This window comes from Rhamphochromis sp. 'chilingali', assembly GCF_963969265.1.
Source record: "Rhamphochromis sp. 'chilingali' genome assembly, chromosome: 3".
Taxonomy (NCBI): domain Eukaryota; kingdom Metazoa; phylum Chordata; class Actinopteri; order Cichliformes; family Cichlidae; genus Rhamphochromis; species Rhamphochromis sp. 'chilingali'.
In genome coordinates this window covers 29789429-29815395 of record NC_137931.1, presented here as the reverse complement: position 1 = coordinate 29815395, position 25967 = coordinate 29789429, and the positions used below count along the sequence as shown (strand labels likewise).

The window sequence follows — 25967 nt, the reverse complement described above, 5'->3', positions numbered from 1 at the left end:
CCAGCCTTGACCACCAAGCATGTGTGAACTTTTATAGCATGTATACATCATGTATAAACACGTAGAAACTCACGTATTTCAGAATGATGTTTCCAACACTTCTGTTTTCTGACCAGTCTGTGAGGAGCTCCTCAAGATCATTCTGATCAACAGACCAGAAGGTTAACAACAAAACTTTTCTCCGATTTTTGCATAAGACAAACGTTTGGGGATACATTACCTTTATTCTGGTATGAACTTCATAGATGTCTGGGATGCTGCCAAATATTGTCTTAATCTCCTCTTGAGCCAGGATAGGTCCACCCACCTGTCCCTCTTTTTCCAATGGATGCTTGAAAAGCTAAAGATTAAAGTAAATATGGGAAATACTTTATTATACACCATGAAGAACCAAGAATGATTCACATGTCAAAAGATCAAAGACCAACATTTTAGATGAAATGACAATCCAGAGCAACGTACCCAGAGATGGGGATATTTTCTGGATATTATTTTTCAATTGTCTTCTAATCATACATGAAGAAAATGGCTTGAAGCTTTAGTATTTTCAAGCTTTTATGCCATCATGTTGTGTCCAAGTTAATTCATGTAAATGTGAACATCACTTGTGAGAAAAAACAGAAAAGGTATAATACATTTTATCTTTATCTGTTTTTCCCATCTCCAATCAACTGTGCCATTGTTGTTTCAGGTTGAAAAATGAAATCCAATTATCTATAAATACTAAAGAAAAAGAAACATGACCCAACAATGAAACATGCCGTAATAAACAGCACTACATCTTTTTTAGGCATGCATGAAATTCTGAATCTCTGGATAATGGAGTCAGTTTCTGCTGTTTTTCTTTGATAAAGATAAAAAAATAAATAAAAAAAAATCACAGTGGAGGAGCCACAGAAGCAACCTGAAGGTAAGCAACATCAAAATGGAGGAAATCCAAAGAAGATAAAGAAAAGAAGCAAAAAAAGAGTAAAAGATTCTCAAGCGGAGACAGAGAGAGAAATGGTCAGGCAGGTCATTTTCTCCCTCACTGGTCAGCTGTCTGACTCTCTGCTGGGACCAACTGATAAGACAGGCCAAGTTGCAGCTTGCAAATACACACATACAAACCTTTAATGATTATAGTTTAGCCTCAAACTGTCGCCAGGGACAACACACAGGTTGACCTGAGGGGGAAATATTAGAACTGTGCACACCATGTGAACACAGACACACACTTACCTGTAGGACTGTGCTTAAAATGTCTACATAGTTGCTTTCAGTTTGGTAGAGCTCCTTGGAGACCTGCCACCTGGCTGACTGCTTGGAGAGAACCGGAGTTGAACTCTTAGAAGGCTTCGAACTCTCTGGAGGAACAAAGAAGCCAGGCAGGAAGACATAAGGTTATAATGGTGCACTGAAGTACAGGCAGAGAGTGCCAGGTGTCCATTCACTATCATAGCTTGTTAACAACTATAACTGACTGAAATCAAAATTATTATTATAAATATTTTTTATGTACTGCAATTCTGTTGTGCGGGTTAATGGCACAATGTATGTAATGGAATGAAAAGTATGTAAATGCAAAAACACAGTTTATAGGTTTTTAATAGGTTTTGGTTTATTCATGTTGGTACACAGAGTTAATAAATATATTTATTTGACTTTAAAGAATTATTTCCTTTGACATGGCCTGGCTGACCTCATTGGTCTTTACAAGCCAGTGCTCTCAACGTTAGAGAACATGCCGTTTGCCAAATCGAGAGTCAGACGTTCACACAAAACGTGTCTTACATTGCTCTGTGCTGACTGTGAAGACGACCTCCTTGAGAAATTTCTTGGCATTTTTCCTAAAACTGAGATATCAGAAGCTGAACGTCCCAGAGCTAAGCGGTTATGTTTATGTCTGCCAATGGCTTTTTCCCCCCCATCTGACATCTGTTACATGTTCTGCTTTTATCTTATCCCCCCAAACACTTTAAGCCAAATTAAAGTATTAAACTATGCTCTTTAGATGAAGGTACTGCATTGAGTGGAAGTAAGGCTAGTATTTTCTAATATTTGGTGACTAGTCAGTTGCAGTGCTTAAGATTTTCATTTTGTATACAATGATACTTGTAATCTCTTCATTATGGGTTTTTATAGTTAAGCCATGCACAGTTACACTATCCACTGAGCTATCCAGAAATTAAACCTTGGCTTGTTTGAGGGTGACAAACTGGTGACTGGTGACTACTTCACATTTGTACTCCTTTACACTCAGCTGGCCTGGGAGTGATTGAGAATATAACTAAAAAAATCAGAAACAATTTGGTTGTGTTACAGATAAAAACCAACTACATTACCGTAAAAGCAGTTTGTCATCCATCAAACAATAACTTTGTAATAGCTCTTAATTAATGCCAACCACTATCCCCACTGTCCTGCTCAAAATCCAAACCTCCATAAGTTCCCTGGTGCTGCTCTTCTTCTGGTTGTTGACAAGCATTTGTAGTCAGATGGGACCTTTTTCTCCTCTCCTCCCTGTCTGTCCTACTCCTTTCCCTGGTTTTCCTTCTTCCTATCCTAGTCTTGGCCACAAAACTTTCTCCTACTCTGTCTTCTGGAAATAAGAAGAGTTGTGTACAGTTTTCATCTGAAGAAAGAAAAACTCAACTAAAGCACAACTACGGTGGGAAAAACAAACGCTGCCTGCAGGGATCCATTAATATTTAGCAAAATGTATATATGACATAATTGCTTAAGAGTTGCATAAAAGAGACTGTCATCCATTCTCCCATCAATACCTGCCAAAGCCTTGCATGTCTCTGGAGTATTAGAGATGTCCAGCAGTGAACCAATAGACAACGAGTGCTCTGCTGACGGTCTTTTGCGCGGAGGGAAGGGAGAGATCTCTGTTTCTTTGGTGAGCTGAGCCAATGTGTCCTTCAGACGTCGACGCTTACGGTTACTGTTTGGGGTGGTGAGGGAAAGGAGGGACACTGCTTTCTTCATAGCTGGGCTGTCATTCTGAAGTGCAGAGAGGAAAAAGAAAGCTCATGGTAAACACAAAGCAACCTATGTAAAAACTAAAGAATGAAAAGGTCATGAACATTTCTTGCAAATTATGAAATGAATGAGAAGTACAAAAAGGCCAGTATGGATCATCTACACTTAATCTTATCCCTCATTTCTATGTTGCATGTGGAAAGGTACACTGAGATTTTACAGTTCGTCATGGACACTTTCTGGAAGTTGTCACAGTTTTTTGACACAACATTCGCTTCCTCGATATTGTGAGGAAGTCCAAGATGAAGCACTGATTGTCATGTAGGGCAGCCATGGTTTTTAAATGTTCAAATAATTATTTATTTGTTTGTTTTACAGCTTCAGCTAGTTTTGTGATAATACTGTGTAATCTGGATCCAGCATAAAGCTTGAGAGTGATAGGAAACTCCATAATGAAGTGAAAGGGGTAAGAATTAATATGGCAAGACTTAACCCTTGTATGGTGTTCGGGTCTGTGAGACCCGTTTTCAGTTTTTCTCAAAAGAAAAATTAAACAATTAATTATTTTTTCAAACTGAAATTCATTGGCTTTGGCTTATTTTCTGTGAAGAACATAAATCCGAACTAATTTTCAATGACCTCATACTGTACCTCCCCCCACGCATTTACATTACATACAAGGTGTTCGGGTCCACTGGACCCAGGTCTAATAAAAGTGTTGAAAGTGTAGGTCCTGTGTTCCTACACTCTGTCTTCCTCCTTTCTGGTGCTGCTGATAGTGTTTTCTTCCCCTCCTGCTCCCGCACAAAGTTGCAACATTGTTGTCTGCTCTTACATTCCCACACATTTTACCCTCTTTCTTGAGGGATCCAAATTTTATTTTCTCATTCCCTGTCCCTCCTGCTAATTAGGGGCATAATACTATAAATAAGACTTTGCCAGTGTGGTTCTTTATCACAACTGATCAAGATGGCAAAAGATTATCTGCTGCGAGGGCCATCCAATTGATTTTGGAAGAGAGAGGAGCTTCGGATGATGATGTTGACAAAGAGGTTTCAGAATATTTCACATTTCTGAAAATTCAGAGTCTGACAGTGACTTTGAAGAAGAGGATGAGGTTGAGCACCATTTAGTAACAAAACGAAGACGAGTACCCCATCTGCAGCCAGCTCCAGGACCAGAACAAGCCCACCAGACAGCAAGTGAAGGAATATGGATGTCAGTAACTGGTGAAATTGGATGGTCTTCTTGCCCAAGAAATGCAGAGCTGTTACTGTGATAAGGCAGGGCCAACACGGCTGACAGTTACTCATGTGCAGGACATCAAGTCTTCATTTGAGCTTTTCATCCCAGATTCCATCCAGAAAATTATTCTGGATTGCAGTAATCTAGAAGGAAGGTGTGTTTTTGGAAAGAAGGAAGGAGATGGACCAAATTCATCTAAGAACCCCAAAGGCCTACTTTGGGGTTCTTATCCTTGCAGGAGTTTTCAGGTCCAAAGGGGAATCGACAGAATCCCTGTGGGATGCAGAAACCGGCAAGAACCTTTCCATGCATCAATGTCTCTGGAAAACTTCCACAAAATTTCCAGGATTATCCGTTTTGATAACCGAGACGACAGACCAGCTCGACGGCAGAGAGACAAGCTAGCTGCTTGGACAGTGTGGGATAAGTGTGTGCACCACCTCCCCCTGTTTTACAACCCTGGGCCTAATGTCACCATTGATGAGCAGCTGATCCCATTTAGTTGTGAAACATATTGCTTCACGTGTAAATGTGTTGTGTCTTTCCACTCACTCCACTTGATTATAACTGATTTATTTTTATAACATTTTATAAAAAAAAAAAAAAAAAAAACGAGAAGCACATTAATTCATAAATATGATCTAACAAAGGTAAAGGGAAAAAATTAACCATGTTTGCTGTTCATATGGTTTGTAATTGGGATGAAGTGAACATCTGTTGAGTAATTTAACATAAAATTGTTTGATAGTGTTAATTTCAAAAGCCAAAACTCTAGCGGGTCCACCAGACCCATGAACACTGGCTGAGTAACAAAAATATGAACACCACACAAGGGTTAAAAGAACAGATGGCAGTTTACCACTGGTCAGGAATATGCAAGCTAAAACCATCAAACTAACAAAAATTAAGTATTTAAACAGGAACGGGGACAATGTAAACAAATAAAAGAGCTTAGAATTAAAAAACAAATAGGAGAACTGTTTCTAAATACTGGCTGTATGCTGTACTTGCACATCTAGAAAAAAAAAATCCTCCATTTACCGTTTGTTGTCTTACATAAATATTGTGTACATAATTTTTGCTTTTATAGATACGCAAATAATAATTTAATAATCATGTACTCACCTTCTCATAGAGGTACATGGATTCTCCAGCTCGAGCATCCATCTGAATACTTCCCCAGAACCACTGCGAGAAGAAACAGCAGTTTTTATTGACCCGAGTTAGGACAAAGACAGAAAAAGATTAACAATACTTAATATCGTACCCTTTCCTTTGAAACCAATAAAACTGACAAAGTAAAGAAAATGATACCACTATATTGACTGTGTAGTTAACAATACAGGCAAACCAAGTTATGTAGGTGATTTAACCTTTTCATCCACTGAAAGAGGAACTCTATTTTTCACCCCCTCTCTGACAGCATCGGAAGGAAAAGGGGGGAAGCAGAGACAGTATTGACTGAGATTTAACCTTAACAGAATCCTGATCAGATAATTACTCTGTTTCAGAGCATTCATTATTTTGCTCTGGTGTCCCTGTCCTCCTGCAACATAACCCTAGTGGACACTAATTATTCAGCCATGGGTGGACAGTCTTAGCCACTACCAATCAAACTTGTTTTTGTCTTGAAGTTGCACAGAAACATTACTGTGTGTATGAGATGCTGTTCTGAACTTTTAATAGCTTGTTGGGTGATGTTAAGCAGCTTTAGTAGTTGATCTCAAGAATAACAACAAAACATGGCAGCAAACAGAGAAAAAAAAAACTTAAATGTGCAGTTTAGAGCAAATTGAAGGCAGAGTTTAATGACATATAAGGCTGACCAATGAGAAGTAGTAATAATAGAGTAATGACTACCTGTTACCTTGAGTAATAGCTTCTTCTGGGTCAGAACATCAGTACGTTAAAAAGCATCAAAGCTAGTGTGATCCCATCAGTAGATAGTTTCTAGTCTATAATGTGTGTCATTCCATGATAATGTCAATAATTATCCAAGGCTATTTTAAGTAAAAATCAATGCCAAAGACTAGAAAATAAACATATAAAGGCCTACCTCTTGTTTGACCACAAATAGGTTCTTGGAGGGAGAAAATGGTAGCTCCTTTACCAGGTTTTCCTCCACAACCATGTGCGTACATCTTTCATTTCCAACCTCAAGGTACGTGCCACCTTTCATGAAGAAAAACCAGGAGATTATATAAATAAAATGCACACAACACTAAATCCTTATCACAGATTCATTCTGGAACATAAGACAATAACCTCTAAATTACAGTCAGGGTCAGAAAGACTCAGTCATATGGAGCCAGTCTGGGATTACAGACAAGAAACTGTAGAAAAACTGCACAAGTTCTCCACACGGCTTTAAACAAAAAACCTTCCTGTAGTAGAGGGTGCTCAAACTGATTTTAAATGTCTTTAGTGTACTTTGTATGAAGCTTTCATAAAATGTGGCACTGACCGTGTTTAAGAGTCCTCTCTTCCATGTTGGCCTTCTCTTCCTCAGAAAACCCCAAAAAACTGAGAACGCAGTCCTGAAACGGGGGCACTTTGAACTCAGTTCGAAACTCCTCGTCACCTGCGTGGAAATTTCTTCACAAAAAATAAAATTAATAATGACTTTACTGCACTGAACAGTATGTGCAGTAAGTAACAGTAGTGTGCGATGCAATTAAACATAAAATAATTATCTAATGGCTCCTTAACTAACACTGATATGCAAAGTATATAATAGGTGACATGAATCATGCATAGCAATAAGTAAACAAGACAGTTTTACAATTATCCCCTCTGGGCACATAGCAAAGTAATAAACATCCGCTTGATGCCCTGACATGGCTTATTATCAGCCAATTTGAACTCTTGTCAGCACTGCCATCATGAAGACAGTGGTGGAACATGCTTGAAACAATTCAGAAACAACAAAGCTTGTTAGCTTGCACTGGTTTTATACCATTTCAGGATGGGAAAAATCACATTTAGATTTTTCTTTATGGTGGGGGAGGGATACATATACAGTGGTCCCTTGCTATAACGCGGTTCACCTTTCGCGGCTTCACTGATTTATTTTTGTGCAATTATGCATGATTTTTTTTTGTAACAGCACATTGTGTTCTGCGTCCCAATTGGCTGTAGACCATTGTCAATCAATCTCATCCCTGCCGTGTCTCCTGTAAAGTACAGAATGTGTTCAGCTTGTCAAATTTACATAAAGATCTTGGCCAGGTCTCCCTTGAAAAAGAGGTTTTTAATCTCAATGGGATTTTCCTGGTTAAATAAAGGTTAATAAATAAAAAAAGATTCGATCACTAGCAGTGTGACTCTGAAGTGCTATATGTGCTGTATGTTTGCAAGTTTTCTAACCAACCAAAGAAGATGCTAACCATCGCACAAAAAGTTGGACTTCTGGACATGCTAAAGGAAGGTAGAAGTTACCATATTTTTCAGACTATAAGGCACACCGGATTATAAGGCGCATTAAGCGAAACAAAACAGTCAGAAAAGTCAAACTTTACTTAACTCATTCTTCTTGCTTCCGCTACTTCCATACCATTGATTCACAAGGTTTTTAACTTTGTTTAAACAAGAGAGAAAAGTGTGAAAATGTTCGTGCCTGTCTGAGAAAAGTATATAAAGTGTGTAGTCAGGGGTTTTACAGCCTTCAAACATCTATAATGATCGTAAAAAATAAAGCTGGCTACTTCGCGGATCTCACCTATCACTGGTCATTTTTAGAACGGAACTCCCACGAGAAACGCGAGACCACTGTACATGTTTTTTAGTTCACAGGCTTTTGTAGTTTAATTAAATACCATGTTACTTTCTTAAATTCCTCCTGTTTACTTGATAAGCATTGTGAGCTGCCAATTAGAGTGAATCTTCAGAGCAGGAGGATGATGATTATTTTAGCCAGCTGCAGGGTTTGAGTCCCAGCTCTAGGGCGAGATTCTCTTCGGGGAAGCAGCTACTAGAATTGGTGACGATCACCACAATAGCAACCTGGCTAGCAGGCCAGCTGATCGTTGAAAGCCCAGAGAGGATGGGCTGGCACTAGCTGGTTACCTGCTTTACCAAAGTACTGCATGTGTTGGAAGCACATGTCCTTTACATGGTATTCAACATTCAACTTACACATCATCTCTTCTTTCCCAGGCCTTAAGAATCCATGATGGAGTGAGGATGGGTGTCCCCATGCACACTGCCAGCTAAGGACAAAACACAGCAGAGGAGAACACAAATGGGTAATTGGTGAATAAGAAATGAGGCAGAAATGACAGAAATAACAAAAAGAAGGACATGACATTCATCTAGGCACAATTTTGCAACTAAAAGACCGTCAAATAGCTCTGCTGTCACTGATAACAGCATAACTACCTCTCCCATCTGTTTTCATTACTCCTGATCGCCCTGTCACTCAGAACCACAATACAAAACGCGACAGGTACAAACATTTTCTACTTCAGGCACAATATAAAAAAAGTGTCTGGGGTTGAAACAATTCAGTTTTTTTTCTTTAAGTTAGCGTCACACTTTCAAATGGAAAACAGCCTTGACTGCCTCTCACAACAAGTTCACTGCATTTTGTCTTTTCTGCTAGAACAAAATGTACCCTTCACAGTACTTTGAGAAAGAAAAGCACAAAACAATGAAAAAATTAACTGAAAAGAGGAAATAACAGTGAAGGAAGAGAAAAGGAAGAAATGGATTAATAAGAAAATAATTGTGAGGATGACTAAAAGCAGAACAGCATCAAGCATCTGTTCATCCGAGCGGAAAAACGACAAGAGTCAACCTATTCATCCGCCCACCCATCGATCTCTATTTATCCCCACGGAGGGCACAAAACAGAGAAAACTGCTGTTTAACTGCAATTAAATTACAACTTTCTGACAGACCCAGACATTAGGATTCAAGCTAGGTTGCAGGGGGGCATCACATCAGTCCTGCTCATTCTATTTATTCAAGCAGAGAGCAGTGTTTCACAGTCAAAAGAAGTGGTGTACAATGAAAAAGCCAGGAGGAAGAAATAAGTCACTCAAGTCTCTCTCACATATACATATACATATATATATATACACACATATATATATACACACATATATATATACACACATATATATATACACATATATATACACATATATATATATATATATATATATATATATATATACATATACATATATATATATACATATATACATATACATATATATATATATACATATATATATATACACATATATATATATACACATATATATATATACACATATATATATATACATATATATATATATATACATATATATATATATACATATACACATATATATATACATATATATATATATATATACATATATATACATATATACATATATATATATACATATATATATACATATATATACACACATATATATACACATATATATATATACATACATATATACACACATATATACACACATATATACACATATATACATACATATATACACATATATACATACATATATACACATATATACATACATATATACACATATATACACATATATACACATATATACACATATATACATACATATATATATATACACATACATATATATATATATATATATATATATATATATATACACACATATATATACACATATATATATATACATACATATATACACACATATATACACATATATACATACATATATACACATATATACATACATATATACATACATATATACACATATATACACATATATATACATACATATATATATACATACATATATATATACATACATGTATATATATGTATGTATATATGTATGTATATATGTATGTATGTATATATATACATATATATATACATATATATATATACACATATATATATATACATACATGTATATGTATGTATATATATGTGTATATATGTATGTATATATGTGTATATATGTATGTATATATGTATGTATATATGTGTATATATATATATATATATATATATATATATATATATATATATATATATATATATATATATATATATATATATATATATATATATATATATATATATATATATATATATATGCTTCAATTATTTTGGTATCTTGACTTCAGTTTGACATATAGCTCTGTTTTCAGTTGCAAAAAGGGGAGATTTTGTTCCCCATGTTTAGGGTAACATAATTATTCTATTTTTATTTTTTTAATCCTTCTAGTTAATGCATCAAAACAATGACAATTTAGCAGAAAGTATAATAAGTTTGTTAGCTTTGCAAAAGCTGTAAATAATGTTCCTGTCTTCTAAACATGTATTCTAATGGAGTCAAGAACATGTGCGTAGGCTCCATCATTTCCATGCAAGCCTTGATGCGTTATTTTGAGCACCAGGGCAATGAGTCGCCAGCTCCCCAGTTTAAGGCTACTTAATGCAAATCAGGGGCATCCAGCAGAATGTGACGCCTCCGGTTACTCACAATAACCACTGAAGCTAGACACTGCAGAACTAAACTGAAGATCGATTCAGAAACTTCATGCCTTATTTCTGAGTTGTTGTTTTTTATTTTGTAAGAAAATGATTCACTGTGTTTTCTTTGGTTTCAGAGTAGGGAAAAATTTGCCAGTTATCTCTCTTGATAGTATTTGGTGGTGGTTCACCTATCAAGTCTCCAAAAGCTAGAAAGTGAAGTGTTCCTTTGCAGAAAAAAGGCCCCTTTGGAAGTGCTGTCTCTTAACAGGTTTAAAAAAAAAAAAAAAAAAAAAAAGCAACAAAGAGTATATAATAGGTTAAGAAGTTTGTCAATTAATGCTCATCCCTTCAACACACTGCAATTAATATTGGATGCACAGAGAGTAAAAAGACAGGAGGGGAAAAGTATATACAAACCCTGTATTTCTCTCCATGAGTGGAGTATGCAACAAGATGAGTGACCTTTGTGCTAAAGTCTTTCCGTATGGTCCCACCCATGTGATGAACCAGATTCACCAAGTTTTTCTACAAAAACAAAGAAAAACCACAAGGTCAACACAAAAATTAATATCAAGGTGGGAAAGGCCAGAAGTTCTTTAATCTAATTTACACCGTATCAGATGATAGCAGAAACTACTTTGGCCTCACACACCACGTGTAAAGTGTTGGATAGAAATTTAACTTTTCTACTTAAAGAGGTTTTTGTTTTTTTGTCTGTTTATTAGCAGAACTACAAACAGATAGTGCCATGTATATGCTTCATGAACTCACCATTTCCTCTTTGTTCCTGAATCCAGTGAAACACAGAGACAGGTTTAACATGGTGGTGGAGTAGAGAGGTCGACATGAAAACTGGAGAGGCTACGATAAAGAAACAGTAAAATTAAAGAGTGGAATTAATAACAAATTCGAATTTTAAGTTTTCCTTTAACAATATTTAAACATTATCTACAACACAAATTGTGCCAGAGCATGCAGGATGCAATGGTTAAGTAAAAGTGACTACTAATTTCAGATAGCAGCCTGTTGTAACTGCACAATAGCTTAACATCATTTCCCTTGTCATCAGGTACACCTCGTTCATGCTCTGAATTGTAGTCATGCATGTGTGCGCTGTCTTCAACTGACAAATGCACTCCGTCTTGTTGATAGCAGCCACAGTCGGGGCATATCGTTCGACAACAGTATCCTGTGTGAAGTCTGTCAGACAGACGGCACAGCAGGGAGGAGCTGCTCCTGTTCATCATCCTGTTCTAAGTCACAATGCAATTTCTGCATCCTGCTTTTTTAAATCAAGTTCCATTTCAGGGCCATCTCCGTTGGATCCCCCCCCACACAACAAACAGACAACATATTTCCCCGAGCGAGGATTTCAGAGTGAAGACGTAAATATCTGCTGAATTCCAGAAGCCATGTTTTAGATGAAGCTGAGGAGATGCTGTTCTAGAGAAAATGAAGTGAACTGTTTCTTGATTGCATAATATTGTCAGCAAATCTACACGGACACTTTTTATGCCCCACAACCTTTGCATAAAATCAATCTGTTGTCAATCAAAGACTCACTTCATCCTTCGCAGCACAGTGCAGCACAACAGGAGGCCCAACAATGCGGTGTTCATGTTTGTAGAGGTAGTTGTATTCAGGAGAATCAAATTGTGTGAGAACAAACACCGTCTCAAACTCAGTGTTCTCTCCATCCCCAAACTCCTGGACGCTATCTGTCATTATGAATGGGGTGTTGATGTCCTGAATAGGAAGAACAACAAAATGAAGTTACAGATCAGTGTGTGGCAGACTGGTGAAGTCTAATGTGTAATTCAGAAGCACAAAAACACTACATATAGGCTTGTTAGTGTTTAGGTCTGTTAGTGAGGTTTAATAATTTTAGTCCAAGTTAGCTGATCCAATGAACTGAAAAAAATAACTTTTTGTTTCTTCAATAACAAGAAATTTTGGTCTTTACAGCTAATCTTAGAAGAAATATCGGCACAACTGTAACACCAACCCTAGCCCTTACTGATATATGTTAACAGGTTGCTATGACTCTAAAATAATCAACTGGTCAATAGAAACACTCAGAGAATACAAAGTGTTTCTGGGAAATCTTGGATCCTGCCATTTATTTAGCAGCAGTAAAAAAAATTGCTCTGCTTAGACTCAATAAACACAACAAGTCCTATTAACTCCCATTCAATGGCACATTTACATGATCTTGTAGAGGTGAGGCTCTATAAAACATATGAGACATACATCAGTTAGCCATACCATCAAATGCAAGCCGAAAGGTACAAAACCTCCAAAAATGTGTGCATTTTTGTTTTTTGGGGTTCGTTTGCTTGTTTTTGCCCCATCGACATTGGAGGAGAGAGCGAATTGTAATTGCAAGTTAACAGTTTGGCTTACTCATACATATTTACTCCATTGTTAAACCTGCCTGTTACAAACAAAAACAAAAAATCCAGTTGATGAAAAAATACTAAAGTCATACTTTCTTTCAAATGTTACTATCTATCTATATCTATCTATATACACATTAGGGGCGCAACGATACACAAAATTCACGGTTCAGTACTTTGGTGTCACGGTTCAATATTTTTTTCGTTACAAAAAAATGTTCATGCCTTTTTAATTTGTCATTTATTATAAATATATTATTATAAATATATATTTTAACTCAAAAGTACAGTTTTTAAATTTAATGTTGCTGAAACAAAGTAATAAAAAAAAAAAAAAAATCTATCTGATCGAGGAATCACTCATCTTTGGAAAAGAGAGTTTATTACAGAGAAATGGCTCTTTCCAAAATAAAAGCTATACTATACGCTTCTTCTGGGCTATATTCTCAGCAGCATATTAAACATATCAGGTCCCCATGAGGAGAATCATGTGCTAACGGCTGTCTAAATGACTCGGGTAAAGTTTGTAGCATGCGTGCTTGTTGTTTTTGTCGGCTTCCACTTGTCTTTGCACTAGGATGATGTCGGTGTAAATGTGCAGTCATATTTGTTGTGTTCCCACTAGTGCTGTCAGCGTTAATCTGAAATGACATTAACGCCACAACACGGCAAATCTCCGTTAACGAGCTACCGCGGATCGCCCCGTGCGTGGGGCTGGACGGCCAACACGTTAACGAGCTAACTGCGCTAACGCACCAATTCCCACCCATGTAATTGAGAATTGCGTGGCACATCCGACATACTGTTTTACTTTAGTCCATGACGCGCTTACCTTCAGAGTCATAGTCACATGAAAACCAAAATAGTTCCAAACGCCACATCTGAATGAGGGTGGGGGAGGTTCAATTTGCCATGTTGCAAGGAGAGCTTAACTTCTGTCTCCCGAGCTTACCCTGCGCTCAGTGAATCTGCGTTCGACTACTCCGCCTAGGCTGCACTGTCGAGGGCAGATTCACTGAGCGCTCAACACAGACAGCATCGTCAGAAGGAAAGTTGATCAAATAAATTAAAAACATACATATGCATACCGAACCGAAAGCACTGTACCGAACGGTTCAATATCGATACGAGTATCGTTGCACCCCTAATATATATATAAATAAAAAAAATTTGTGCAAGTTACACACTTTCAGAAAGTTGAGTAGAGTACTGTTGATGAGAAAAGAAAATGAGTTTCCCTGAGCTTTAAGACTTCCCAGGTTAATGTAACTGCAGCCTGTCCTGACTCAAGCTCCATAAAGACACAAGGCTGCAATCTATTCATTTCATTGAGAAAGAAAGCAAACTTGCATGTTTCTGAACTTTTCAAACCATGTCTTTAACAGAAGATGACACTCAAAACTCACAGCTTCTTGGGTACATTACTATTAATGCCCCTGCAGGGCATGGTCCACTTATTTTTCTGTGTGCAAACAGATTTTCATAGCACCATTTGCAACTCTAGCGTCTCCATTAACAGCAGGAAATTAACCATTTTCAAATGCCATTGAGGTAAATTGAAAGTATTTGAAATGACTTCATATTATCTCTCAGCCAAGAAGCCGGAATTTGCATTTGAGTGCAAATCTCTATTCCAGTTGCTGATCCAGATCTCAACAATTACATCCCTTATTTTTAAATATTCACCCCACAAATCAATTCCACATCAGTGAGTTAGACATGCACCATGATTGAATGAGTACCCAGTGTGAATTAAGACTCATGCAGAACTTCCCCAAGTTCCCATCAAAGTGTCAGACAGTCACACAGATACGCAGACACTGTACTATACCATATTGACTATAGATTTTATCATCATTTTCTCCTCGGCACCCGCCTCGCCTTTTCTTATCTTTACCACAGGTACCTCCATTACTCTGATGGCCTGTAAAAATCAACCAGTAGGAAGTGGATGTCAAACACTGGCATTTAGATGAAGAGCTTTTTTTTTTTAAAAAAAACAAACAAAAAAAACATGAGAAGGACAGAAGGTTGAGACAGAAGACAAATGCATACAAATTAACCCCACATGAGGAAAAACAGAGAGCAAGGCTGGGTTTATGGAAGCAGCAAGGAGCAAGTGAGGAAAAGACAGGGCGGAGTCTGTGTCCTTGCAAAGACAGTGGCTTCAAACAAATATCAGGCTCCAGAGGGGGTAGGCAGGGTGGAAGAAGAAACTTCAGTTAAAAATTAATATAAAGTTCAAAGCCCTATGGGAGGAGGAGAGAGGAGGAGGACAGAAACAGTAAAGACATTGTGGTGGTGGGGGCCTTGTTCTGTGGGATGACTGAGCAATGGCGGCGGGCGGTCAGGCAGGCAATCGGGAGTGCTCTGATGGAGCTGTTGGCAGATGTCTTTGGATGTGGCTGCGCTACAGGATTGGCAGGGAGAAATAGATGATTTAAGAAAGGAGCCTTCAAAAGTGACAGGGCTCAGGAGACCAGGGAAGGAAGTCATTCTAGCAGCACTTAGTCTACAGCCACGCCTCCAAATCACCTTCATATGGTGCTACTCAAAGACTCTGCTATTTCAACTATGCAGCTTACTGAAGCAGACACAAACATGCCCTAGACACATAAATATTCCTATATTCACATTTTTACGGGGTACAGCGTTTTGTTTATTCAACATATTTTTGTTTTGTTAAAAGGAATTTAAATACGACTCCAGGCTTTGCTTGGTTCGGCACACATGAAAAAAATACAGAATATTTAAATCCAACATGGACTAACTGGTCACAAATTATTATTATTTTTTTTAAATGAGTGCACACCCAGAGTTGTATATGAAAATGAATGGGTAAGCCAGGTATGTACTTTGAGCTTAAATAAACAGTACTGAGGGTCATGAAGGCAACTCTTTGTATCCAGCTAGATAACCATGGCAACTTATGAAAACATAACCTTGTCTAACTGGATTATGTTCACAGTTACCGTTTGAAATCAACTTGCAGCAATACATTTTCAGTAATTTTTTTTTTTAAAGTGTGCTCCAAGTGTAACAAAGATTCTTTCCTGAGGAAACAGCTTACAATTTAAACAAAGATCAGATTTCCATGGCAGAAGCTTAAGACATAACATGTAAATAACATTTTTTTAGTAGTAAAGTGAAACCGAGTGTTAAAAACAATAAAACCGTCCACTGCGCCTACACTCCATGTTTTTCGTGTTTTTGACTTCACCAGCACCCCACGCCCCTCCAAACATATATCCTTTGTAAAGAAATCCACTGTTGCCCCCTTTCCTGTAGTCAGACTTTTTAACTAATTATTCTACAACTGCATAGTGTCATCAGGCAACACGCTGCTGGTTTTATGGAGGACAGCACGCAAGCAACTCTGCATAGGTCACATACACAGAATCCACAAAGAAAAGCCAACTATGATGAACTTGTATCAGAGTACACGCCTCTGGTAATGCGTTTAAAACCAATTAAAACCTATTCCTCAACTGCCTCTTTATCATTAATGATTCATTGCTTGCAAAAATGTCCTAAAATGAATCATGTTTTGTTTTTTTTAAACAAATGCAACAGTCAGTTAATATGACATTTAGCAATTGAGCATTCTATTGATTATTCCATTGATTAATTAGATAAAAAAATACCTTTGTCTAATTAGTGAACAATAATAAACATTCAAAAGAGAAAATACACAGGGTTTTGTTTTTTTTTGTTTTTTAAATTAACTGGCTATTGGTTTCCATTTTAACACTTGCAAGGTTTTTAAGTTTACCTGTGTACAAAATCAGCTTTTTAGAGCTGAGGGGTAAAAACGTAAACCCTTTAATTACATTTATGAGCCACATTGAATTTTGTTTTTAAAGAAAACATTTTCTTAAATGCAAAAATATATAACCTCTAAGACAGTCCAAGGTCAAAGTAAAATAAAATAAGACATACAAGCAACCTAAACTAAGGGTTAAAAAATGATTTTATTTTTTTTTAAATTACCTTTACTCTGTCTTCTTAATAGATTTGGCTAGTGTTGATGTGAGTTTGTGTCTATAAGCCTTTAAAGGAGAATGTGATGGTTGCAGTGACTAAAACTGAGCATATCAGCATTTTGACATTTGCCCTGTGCTTTGATGCAAACTTTTGTTCTGCTGGAAACAAGACATTAAACTGACGTTCAATATAACGATATATATCGGATGACGAAACTACTCATTTTACGCTATCGTTTGTTTCGTGGTGTCGCAAAATAAACTGTTTATGGCAATATTTTTTCATCCTTTTGATGGTCACTGTAGTGGCTATATTTATTTCTTCTTTTTCCCTTTCTCTTATATTTAATATAACCACACTACTGACGGACAAGCGCCTGTTTTATGCGTTGTGGTTAGCAACAACGATGGTAACACCATCGCGTGTCCGCTTGTTTATGTTCCACATAAACCTTTCACAATAAAGCTCAAGATCCTGTTGAGACTTTTCAAAATAAACTGAATCACGTGAAAGAGCAGATTATTTACGGATGAGAATTAAAAAAGAGCCGCCAGGTGCTAAAAAATAAACCTTAGACTCAAACGTTAGAGCAGGCTTTTCCCCGCAGCACGCCGTGTAATAAATGCTCACAAAGAAAACGGCGGCTGTTACAACTTATGTCTAAAAATGTATCGTTTCATGCATCGGTTAAAACACTCGACTCCAGGTACACTACGCGCAGCTGGAAACACTTCCCTCAAGTCGAGCTGCCCGAGATTCACATAATTTATAGAAAATGTTACATATTTGTGATTTATATCGTTATCTGAAAAATGTTATAAAATCCTTGAAATAAATATGATCTAGTTCACCCACCTTTAGACTCTCCCCTTTTTGTTCTGCTTACAGGTATTTCTGCCATGTAAAATTGCATGGCTGCTGTCAGCCTTCAGCAAGCTGCCTAATTTAACTACAAACGGCAATGGATTGGAGCATTTACAAAGTTCACGTTTCTTTATGTTAGAGTTTATTAAACAGTTGGTTTAATGAAGGATTTCACAGTAATTAATAGGGATGACAAAAACAAGCGCTATCATTTGGGCACTAGAAAAACTCCACCGGAGTTACCGCCTAACAGCTTTGCTTCTTTGCTCTTCGCTGTGTGTATACAGACCCTGGTTCCACATTAAATTATGACAACATTATGGACAAGGCTGCTTAATAAATCGTTTCAGCCCAAATAACAATATTACGCTAGTTTTAAAATAGAAGACAAAAGACAACAAGTCATTCATTAATAGATAAAAGTGGTCAGAACACCCTCAGCTACAGTTACACAGTACTGTAATGTATATTTACACAGTAAATACGCAGTATATGAACCAGTTAATGACATGCCATGTTTCTTGATTTGTGCATAATTACATAGAATAAATCTAATTAAACAGACGCGTATAGTCTGGTGCCACAATTATTTGCATTTTCAAGACCTCTATAGGACCCATCCATCATGTTCCAATTTGTGCTGTACCAGAAGACTTTCTAATCTAAGAAATCTGATATTTGGATAAATTACAAGGCCATTCTGCCAAACATTTCAGCTAACACCACACATTGACAAAAGTCTAGTGGATTCAGTGTATTGGCCTGTGACCTACTTTTTTTGTTTGTTTTTTAAAAAACACAGAACAGTGATGTTGACCAGCTCAGATCATGGAGGTCTGCAACCTTAATAGATGCACAGTGGAAGTGTAAGGTTGAGAGAAAACGATGTACCTGCAGTGCTTTGGCCAGCTCTCTATTTCTGCCTGCTTCTCCCACCAGAACAACCCGTGTCTCCACTTTTGGCAGCATATCTGACAGAGATGAACAGAATAGAGCCAGAGTGAGCAACAGGAAAATGGAAAGGAGAATCAAGAACAACTGAACACACACACACATACACACAAAGCAGAATGTGGAACCATGTGATAGCAACTGATCAAGGCAGCAGGTTGTCTCTGGGGAGAAGAAAAGTTGTTGTTTTTGTCTTCCGTTCTCATTTTGAGTGACAGTCAAACAAGCCTAAAATGAACTCAGTTGCCTAAAATGAACTCAGTTGCAGCTTATTATCAGTGTCTGATCCAAACCCTGACAGTTACCTGTACCCAACCTCCAGCCATATAAAAATAAATAAATAAATAAAAATCAACCAGGAAATCATTTATTATTATTATTTGCAAGTTTTCATTATTGCAGCTTTTCAAAAAAAGTCATATTTAACAGTCAAATGAATCCCTTTAGGAAAATTCAGGAGTCAGTAGGTAACTTTGGAGGAAGAACAACCGGTTCTATTAAAACCAATACACTGGCTGGTGGATTGCTCACTGCAATCACCAGCATCAATATGGTGCCTAAGCCATTTATACTTGTGACTGGGGTACTTAAGTCACTACAGTTTCTCCTAAATTTCATGTGGTACTGGAAAGAAAAAAAACTAAACAAAACATTGGAATAGAAATATTCTCCATTAGTGCCCAGATCTGCTTCTGTATCTAGAAATCTCTAGGCTCCCACACTGACATATCATAGTCACGCCTCAAGCATGTCCTTAGTATGCATACTGTTTGTGCCAAGTTAAAGAAACTGGGTGATATGCCAAACACCAGAAGTAATGGAGCCACTTTCGGTGTTTGCTTTGATGTGAAAGGCTGACAGTGGTGAGTAAATTGTAATAAACGGAAAAATGTGAACAGATGAGCCACAAAAAATAAAATGAACTAAATAAATAAAAAACATAAGCACTTGCTCTCCTGAGGTAATGTTGAGGTTCCCTGGCAAATGTACTGAGTGGGCCAGGCCAAGTTTCGCTTATTTTCGCATAACCGTCGGGTGTGGTTTGGCACACGGATGCCTTATAAAGACAATCAAAAACAGATGTTGCTTTAGTGAGTAGTTTAGAGGAAAGATTTTCTGATTTCTTGAAAACTGTCTTTCCTCAAATTTTCAAAAACAGAAACAGAGATGTGAGGATAGGACAGGAGGATAGGAGGTTTAAGACTTAACAGAACTACCCTGTGTACACAGTAATAGTTTCACACAGTACCTGAGGCATAACACAACAGCTAAGGAGGTGTTCATTTAACATTAGTTATTTTAAACTGTGACTCTTGTAAATTAATTTTGAGTACTTAAAAGTAATTTTAATATTTTGCCCATGCATTTGTCATCAAGTAGGCTAAACTAAAGAGCAAAAAAACAAACCCAACCTTTGACAGGATCAAAGTCCAGGTAATGGGAAAATCTTACCTACTCCATGGGAACTAAACAGTACAATTTTTTTTTCAGTGATGTTGTATTTAAATGGTTACACTAGCTGAAACTAAAGTGACAACTGAGTGAAGTGAATGCATCAATAAATCCAAGATTAAGTCTCTAGGACTAGTGACTTTTGCCTTTGTTTTTCTACAGCATAATGTTAACTATAAGATTTCTTTGTTGTAACCAAAGACTTGATTTGGAGAAAAAACTGAAGATCACTTAGCTGCATTTTGACTTTGAGAGTCTGTTTTAGAAATTTAGGCAAGGAAGAAAAAAAGAAAGTATGCACTGACCTTCCCCATCTTCACATCCCATGCCCAGAAATACATGATCCTTGGTGGTTTCAGCAATCCTGGAATCATAGACCGAAGAATCCACCAACAGACTCCGAGCTGTCCCTAAAGTCAATATGCTGCTGTCAGCCATGGCAGGAACCTAAGGAGGCACCAAACTTTCAGAAGTTACAGGGTAGAACAGAGGCACAGAGAGACAACACAACGAGGCAGAAAGGCTAGAGAAAAGAGGTATACCAACTAGGAAAGTAAGAAGAAAGATGTCAACTGAAGAAAGTGGCACAACTTGTCACGATTTCAGACACTAGAAGTGCTTGTTAAGTTCAACTCTAGGCAATGCAACATATTTGGACAAAACTGGCATAAAAGCTGTTAACAGTGAAACTTCTTCTTTATAAAAGTTGTAAGCAATTAAGGAAATATTATTAAAAACAGAATCCAATGTTAGTGTTTATTGCAAGAGGACAAAAAGTATCGTGACAACAATCCCTTTCAAACCCACACCGTTAAACACATATTTTATAAAGAAGCTTCATTTTTCTAGCTCTTGCGTTTAAATCTAAATTTAAACCCATGAGCTAGAAAAATAGCATAGTTCAAATTACTGCAGAATAAGCCTAACAACTCAAAGGAAGATGATATCCAAAAAAGGGCTAGCTCAATTAACGTTAGCTATTTACGCTACTAACGTTTAATATTTAACATGGCGCCTCTCAAAAAGTACAGTAATAAAAATGCAGACTTACCGACTGTTTTGATGCCTTCTAAAAAAAAAAAAAAAACTAGCTAATGAATCTCAACTGGCCGCTGAATCAGTAATATTTAACAAGCTTTCTAGCTGACCTAGCTAGCCACCAAGCTAGTAAGTCAACAACACAATTAAGAACTCGTCACAATTCCTCTTCGGTTCAAAACGCTCTTTAAAACAGCTGTAACATCGCTCCGTAAAATCACAGGTCTAGTATCAATGCATGTTGGTCTTTATAAATGACAATAGTCCAAAATGACTACTTCAATTTGTTGACAGCTAACTACTCGACACTATTACAGAGACGGTGTCAGTGTGCTGCTCCAGCTCAATTCAAAAAGCAAGGCAAACAACAGGACAGCGCGCTGATTGGGTAAGAGTGACAGGAAGCTGAACGCTTCCGTCCAGCGAGGCCCCTGATTGGTCCGCTCATTCAAATAACGATGCGCACAACAGCAGTATGCAGACAGTCTGCACTCTGCATACACCCAGTGATGTTACATTCAGGTTCCATGGGAAACTGAATCGCTTACAAAAAAGAAGGTTCAAAGTCTCTTTCTCTCTCGCTCTCTCTCCACATAGGTTGTGTTGGTTTTTAATTTAAGAAATAAACCTGAACCGTTGCTTCCAAAATATTTTTTTTAAAATTCTCTGCAGATCCTGATTATTTATTCCAGCATTTTTTTAAAAAAATATTCCAAAGCAGTACATGGGACATGCGATAGGCCTACTGCTGACCTACAAATATTAGTTAAACAGTTTAAACATAACCCACTAATAATGACAACAAATTTTAATGTGAAATGCATTAATTTCATGTGTTCATGCATACCTACACAGCTGTTGGTTTCCTGTGCAGTCCTGAAAATGCTTTTGTTGTTGTTGCTGTTTTGTTTTGGGGATTTTTGCTATTTTATTCTTAACATAGCAGAATGATCTAAAACAACACACCCTGTTGCATTTATGCTGGTGACTATAACCCTATATCAAAATCCAGCTCTGTAATAAAATATGTGTGAAATGTTTGTAATTCTCCTTTCACACTTTTGCTTGCTCTCCATTATGAGAGAGAGAGAAAAAGAAAAGCAATGCAAAAGTGTTCACACTGACAGTGAACTCTTCCCAGGAAAATACTAACCCCTATGCCTTAGCTCCTTAGGTTAGGCTCATACATATGCACACACAAATACACAAATCCATCCTCATAAGTGCACAGTCCAACATATTTATTTTATGCTTTATACATAAGTATCATATGCAGCATGTCACACTTTTTAAGCTATTATTATTTTAAGAGTTAACTTGTTTTCATAATTATTCCAAGGTAATCCAAAGAACTCTCCTCTGGGACTGCCTTGGATGTGGGTTTGTGGGGTTTATATAGCCATACTCAAAATAGTGTGGATATTTGGTTAATCTTTGTGGGTCTCGACAACAGTACACAGACCACCGACAACCTGAAGGAACTATCTGGGTAATCTGACACTACTTCCTCTGGTTATAAAAGATACAAAAGAGCCATTAGCTAAGCAGAAAAAAGCAAAACTCATAGCAGTAATGATTCAGGAAACTCTTATAGGACCATTAGACAGGAAAGTGGATCATTCCATTGATAGAAATGATGTGGTTGTTGTGTTAGCACTTTCAAGTGTTCCCAGTGGCCTTTAAAAATATGATGGGGTTTTTTAGGATAAAAAAAATAAAATAAAATAATTAGTAAATCCTCCAGAAAGTAGCTTTGTGTGCTACATGGTTCCAAATCTGCAACCCCATCCACTCTCATCTGATGACTCGGGACAACAGCAAATATTTTGGGGCTTAGGTACAGCCAGCGCATATCTTGACTAACGAGTATACAAGTATAATTCATTGTCCACAGTTTAATGTTGATGAAAGTAAAGTTGAAGAAAACTGATGAAAAGCTAAATCATTGTCATGATAAATGATGGTTTTGAAATTGCATATTGGCCGGTCTTCTTCCTTTGCTCTACACACAGACTATTTGCCTGCGGGCACTCAAAGCCTGAAAATGTAATTTGTCAGTTATACTCAGACAGCAAACAGACCACAAATGGAAATGAAGAAAGGCTTTGGTTACAAAAATCGTGTCTCTTGTCTATGGATATAGTATCTGCATATGTATATGCAGACATACATGGTACCCAAAGAATGTTATATATCCCTTTCATTTTTCATTGAAGGGGACAACGCTCATTTCTCAGCAGAAAAATAACTTATTTATCTTTTGCCGGTGGCCTTCTTTTAAAAAACCTCCAATGAAATTAAATTGTTAACCTTTACATCCACATTGTTTTAAAACATATTGGGAGCAAAATATGCATTAACTGTCATTTGTGAGGATTTCCACTTTGGAATGAAATTATGCCGACTGCACTCCCAAATATACAGATCCAGACAGTCAAGGTTTTCTACATAATAAACTAGGGACAAGCCTGTAGAACCCTATAGAACTAATATTGAGCTAATATTATATCCACACATACTAAAGGGTGCAAAGATACAGAGTTACATCCAAATCCTTTAACATATGAAATGAACATTTTTATCAAAAACAAAATCTAATTGATGAGTTAGATTTTCAGGGATTTCTTCAACGTGAGGAGAGGAACTCTAACCTGAACCACTACTGATTCATTATTGATAAGAGCACACTCACTAACAGCAAAAGACTTTGCAAATTAGCTTTGCTTTGCTTGGGTTTCCAGCCACAATATACTACTTAGCTGTTTTAGCATAACATTGGATTTGTTCCAGTGACTTATAACCACAATACGATTCCTCTTAAAAAGTAGCAATAACTAACATGAATGAACTTTGTTTGAACTATGCACCACATCTTTCTTTCCCTTGGAAAACAAATTTAAATACATTTATTTTATATTTTTCCCAATGAAATGTTCAGACTCCTTCTCTCTCTCTCTCTCTCACACACACACACACACACACACACACACACACACACACACACACACACACACACACACACACACACACACACACACACACACACACACACACACATCAGTGGCCCTTTGGCTAGCAGCACTTGGTCTGGAAGACAGTGAAGACAGTGACTTCCAGCAATTCCTTTGTTTTTCTTCCACTGCTTTGACTTTTGTGAGAGCCTTAGTATGCTTTTCGCATTCCTGAGCTGTCGAACCACTCCTGCAGTCATCTAACTGATGCACACACATTCGGTCTCTGTCTTTCTGTATTTAGCCCTCAGGAGGTTCACGCCACAGAACAAAGCTTTGTCAGGACCTTATCTTCTTCTATGCAGCTTTGTCTTCCTCAAACCTTTAAAGTTCAAGCTCAGTCCCCTCTCTTTAGTGCTCTGTAACCCACAACCTAAGTACTTCATTATGAACGCACACCTACATATTCAGACAGACAGGTTGTTTTCAGTGTTTCTGAAACCGCTGTTCTCCTGTGGGGAAAAAAAAATCTGTGGGTGGCAGTTCTGTGGAGGGATAGTTGATAGCAGAGGTTTCCAGGCTGGTATAGGTGACAGAAAGGTAACTACTTATTGGGATTGTGGTGAACAAAAAACGGAAAAATGTTGTAGCTAGAGGTGTGTGGGCTATAACAGCAGAAGACCACTTTATGCAAAATAGACAATTATTTAAAAAATGAATATCACAGTGCACTGAAGAAGATGTGAAGCTAGAGGCCGAGACCATAAACTTACAGAAAAATGTTTTCCTGATAGTTTTCTTATTTATGATTTCTACATTCACTTTATTAAGTGCACCTTGCTAGTACTGGGTGAGAACCTCTTTTGCCAGAACTGTTTGAATCCACAGAGTTGTCTGTGAATTCAAGAAGGTGCTAGAAACATTCATCAGAAAGTTTCGTCCATGTTCGTCCGCATCCCAAAGATGCTCTATTGGAATGCGATCTTGTTATTGTGGAGGTCATTTGCAGCAGCCATCAGGGGATTAGTAAACTGTAGTCATAAATAGATGGGGATGGTCAGCAACAATACTCAAGTGGGATCTAGCATTTCAAAAATTCTCAGTTGCTGTGTACCAAGAAAATATGCCATACACCATCACACCACCAACAAGTGAAACCATTGATACAATGCAGGATGGATCCATGCTGTCATCTTGTTTATGTCAAATTCAAGGTCTACCATCCAAATGTTGTAGCAGAAATCAAGACTCATCAGGCTAGGCAATATCTTTTCAAACTTTACTGTCCAATTTTTAGCTGACATGAGGGTCACATGGTGCGGTCTTCTAATTGTCTCTTCTGTTGTGCAGCCAGAGAACTTCTTCTGCATGTCTTGGTTGCAACAGTTACAGTATTTGTGTTGCTTTCTTGTCAGCTCAAAGCAGCCTTATCATTCACCTCTGATTTCTAAGAATATTGAATATTTTCTGTGAACCCTAGAGATAGTTGTGTAGGTCACACCAGCTGTTTGGCACCAACGACCATGTCACGATCAAAGTCACTTACATGGCTTTTTCTCCCTGTTCTGATGCTGCTCTTTAGTTTCAGCCATTTTTTTCGACCATGTGTACATGCCTAAATTAAGC

General features: G+C 37.3%; 1 protein-coding gene across 3 annotated transcripts in view; it reads right to left on the bottom strand.

Moving 5' to 3' along the window:
* The window catches only part of ect2 (epithelial cell transforming 2), a 39736-nt gene extending 17988 nt beyond the window's left edge, over window positions 1–21748 (bottom strand). Inside the window, exons 1-15 of one of the 3 annotated variants that reach the window (XM_080879154.1) lie at window positions 21404–21748; window positions 20658–20815; window positions 18841–18920; window positions 14933–15025; window positions 12269–12451; window positions 11477–11566; window positions 11123–11230; window positions 8347–8420; window positions 6677–6807; window positions 6269–6384; window positions 5338–5400; window positions 2766–2988; window positions 1222–1346; window positions 221–340; window positions 74–142 (exon numbers count right to left, since the gene is read on the bottom strand). In XM_080879154.1, the coding sequence (XP_080735280.1) occupies window positions 74–142; window positions 221–340; window positions 1222–1346; window positions 2766–2988; window positions 5338–5400; window positions 6269–6384; window positions 6677–6807; window positions 8347–8420; window positions 11123–11230; window positions 11477–11566; window positions 12269–12451; window positions 14933–15025; window positions 18841–18920; window positions 20658–20790 (1608 nt within the window). In that variant the 5' untranslated portion in view covers window positions 20791–20815; window positions 21404–21748. The remainder of the gene's footprint in view (window positions 1–73; window positions 143–220; window positions 341–1221; window positions 1347–2765; window positions 2989–5337; window positions 5401–6268; window positions 6385–6676; window positions 6808–8346; window positions 8421–11122; window positions 11231–11476; window positions 11567–12268; window positions 12452–14932; window positions 15026–18840; window positions 18921–20657; window positions 20816–21403) is intronic. The other 2 variants (XM_080879153.1, XM_080879155.1) reach the window with 2 other exon arrangements.
* Between the last annotated feature and the right edge of the window lie 4219 nt (window positions 21749–25967).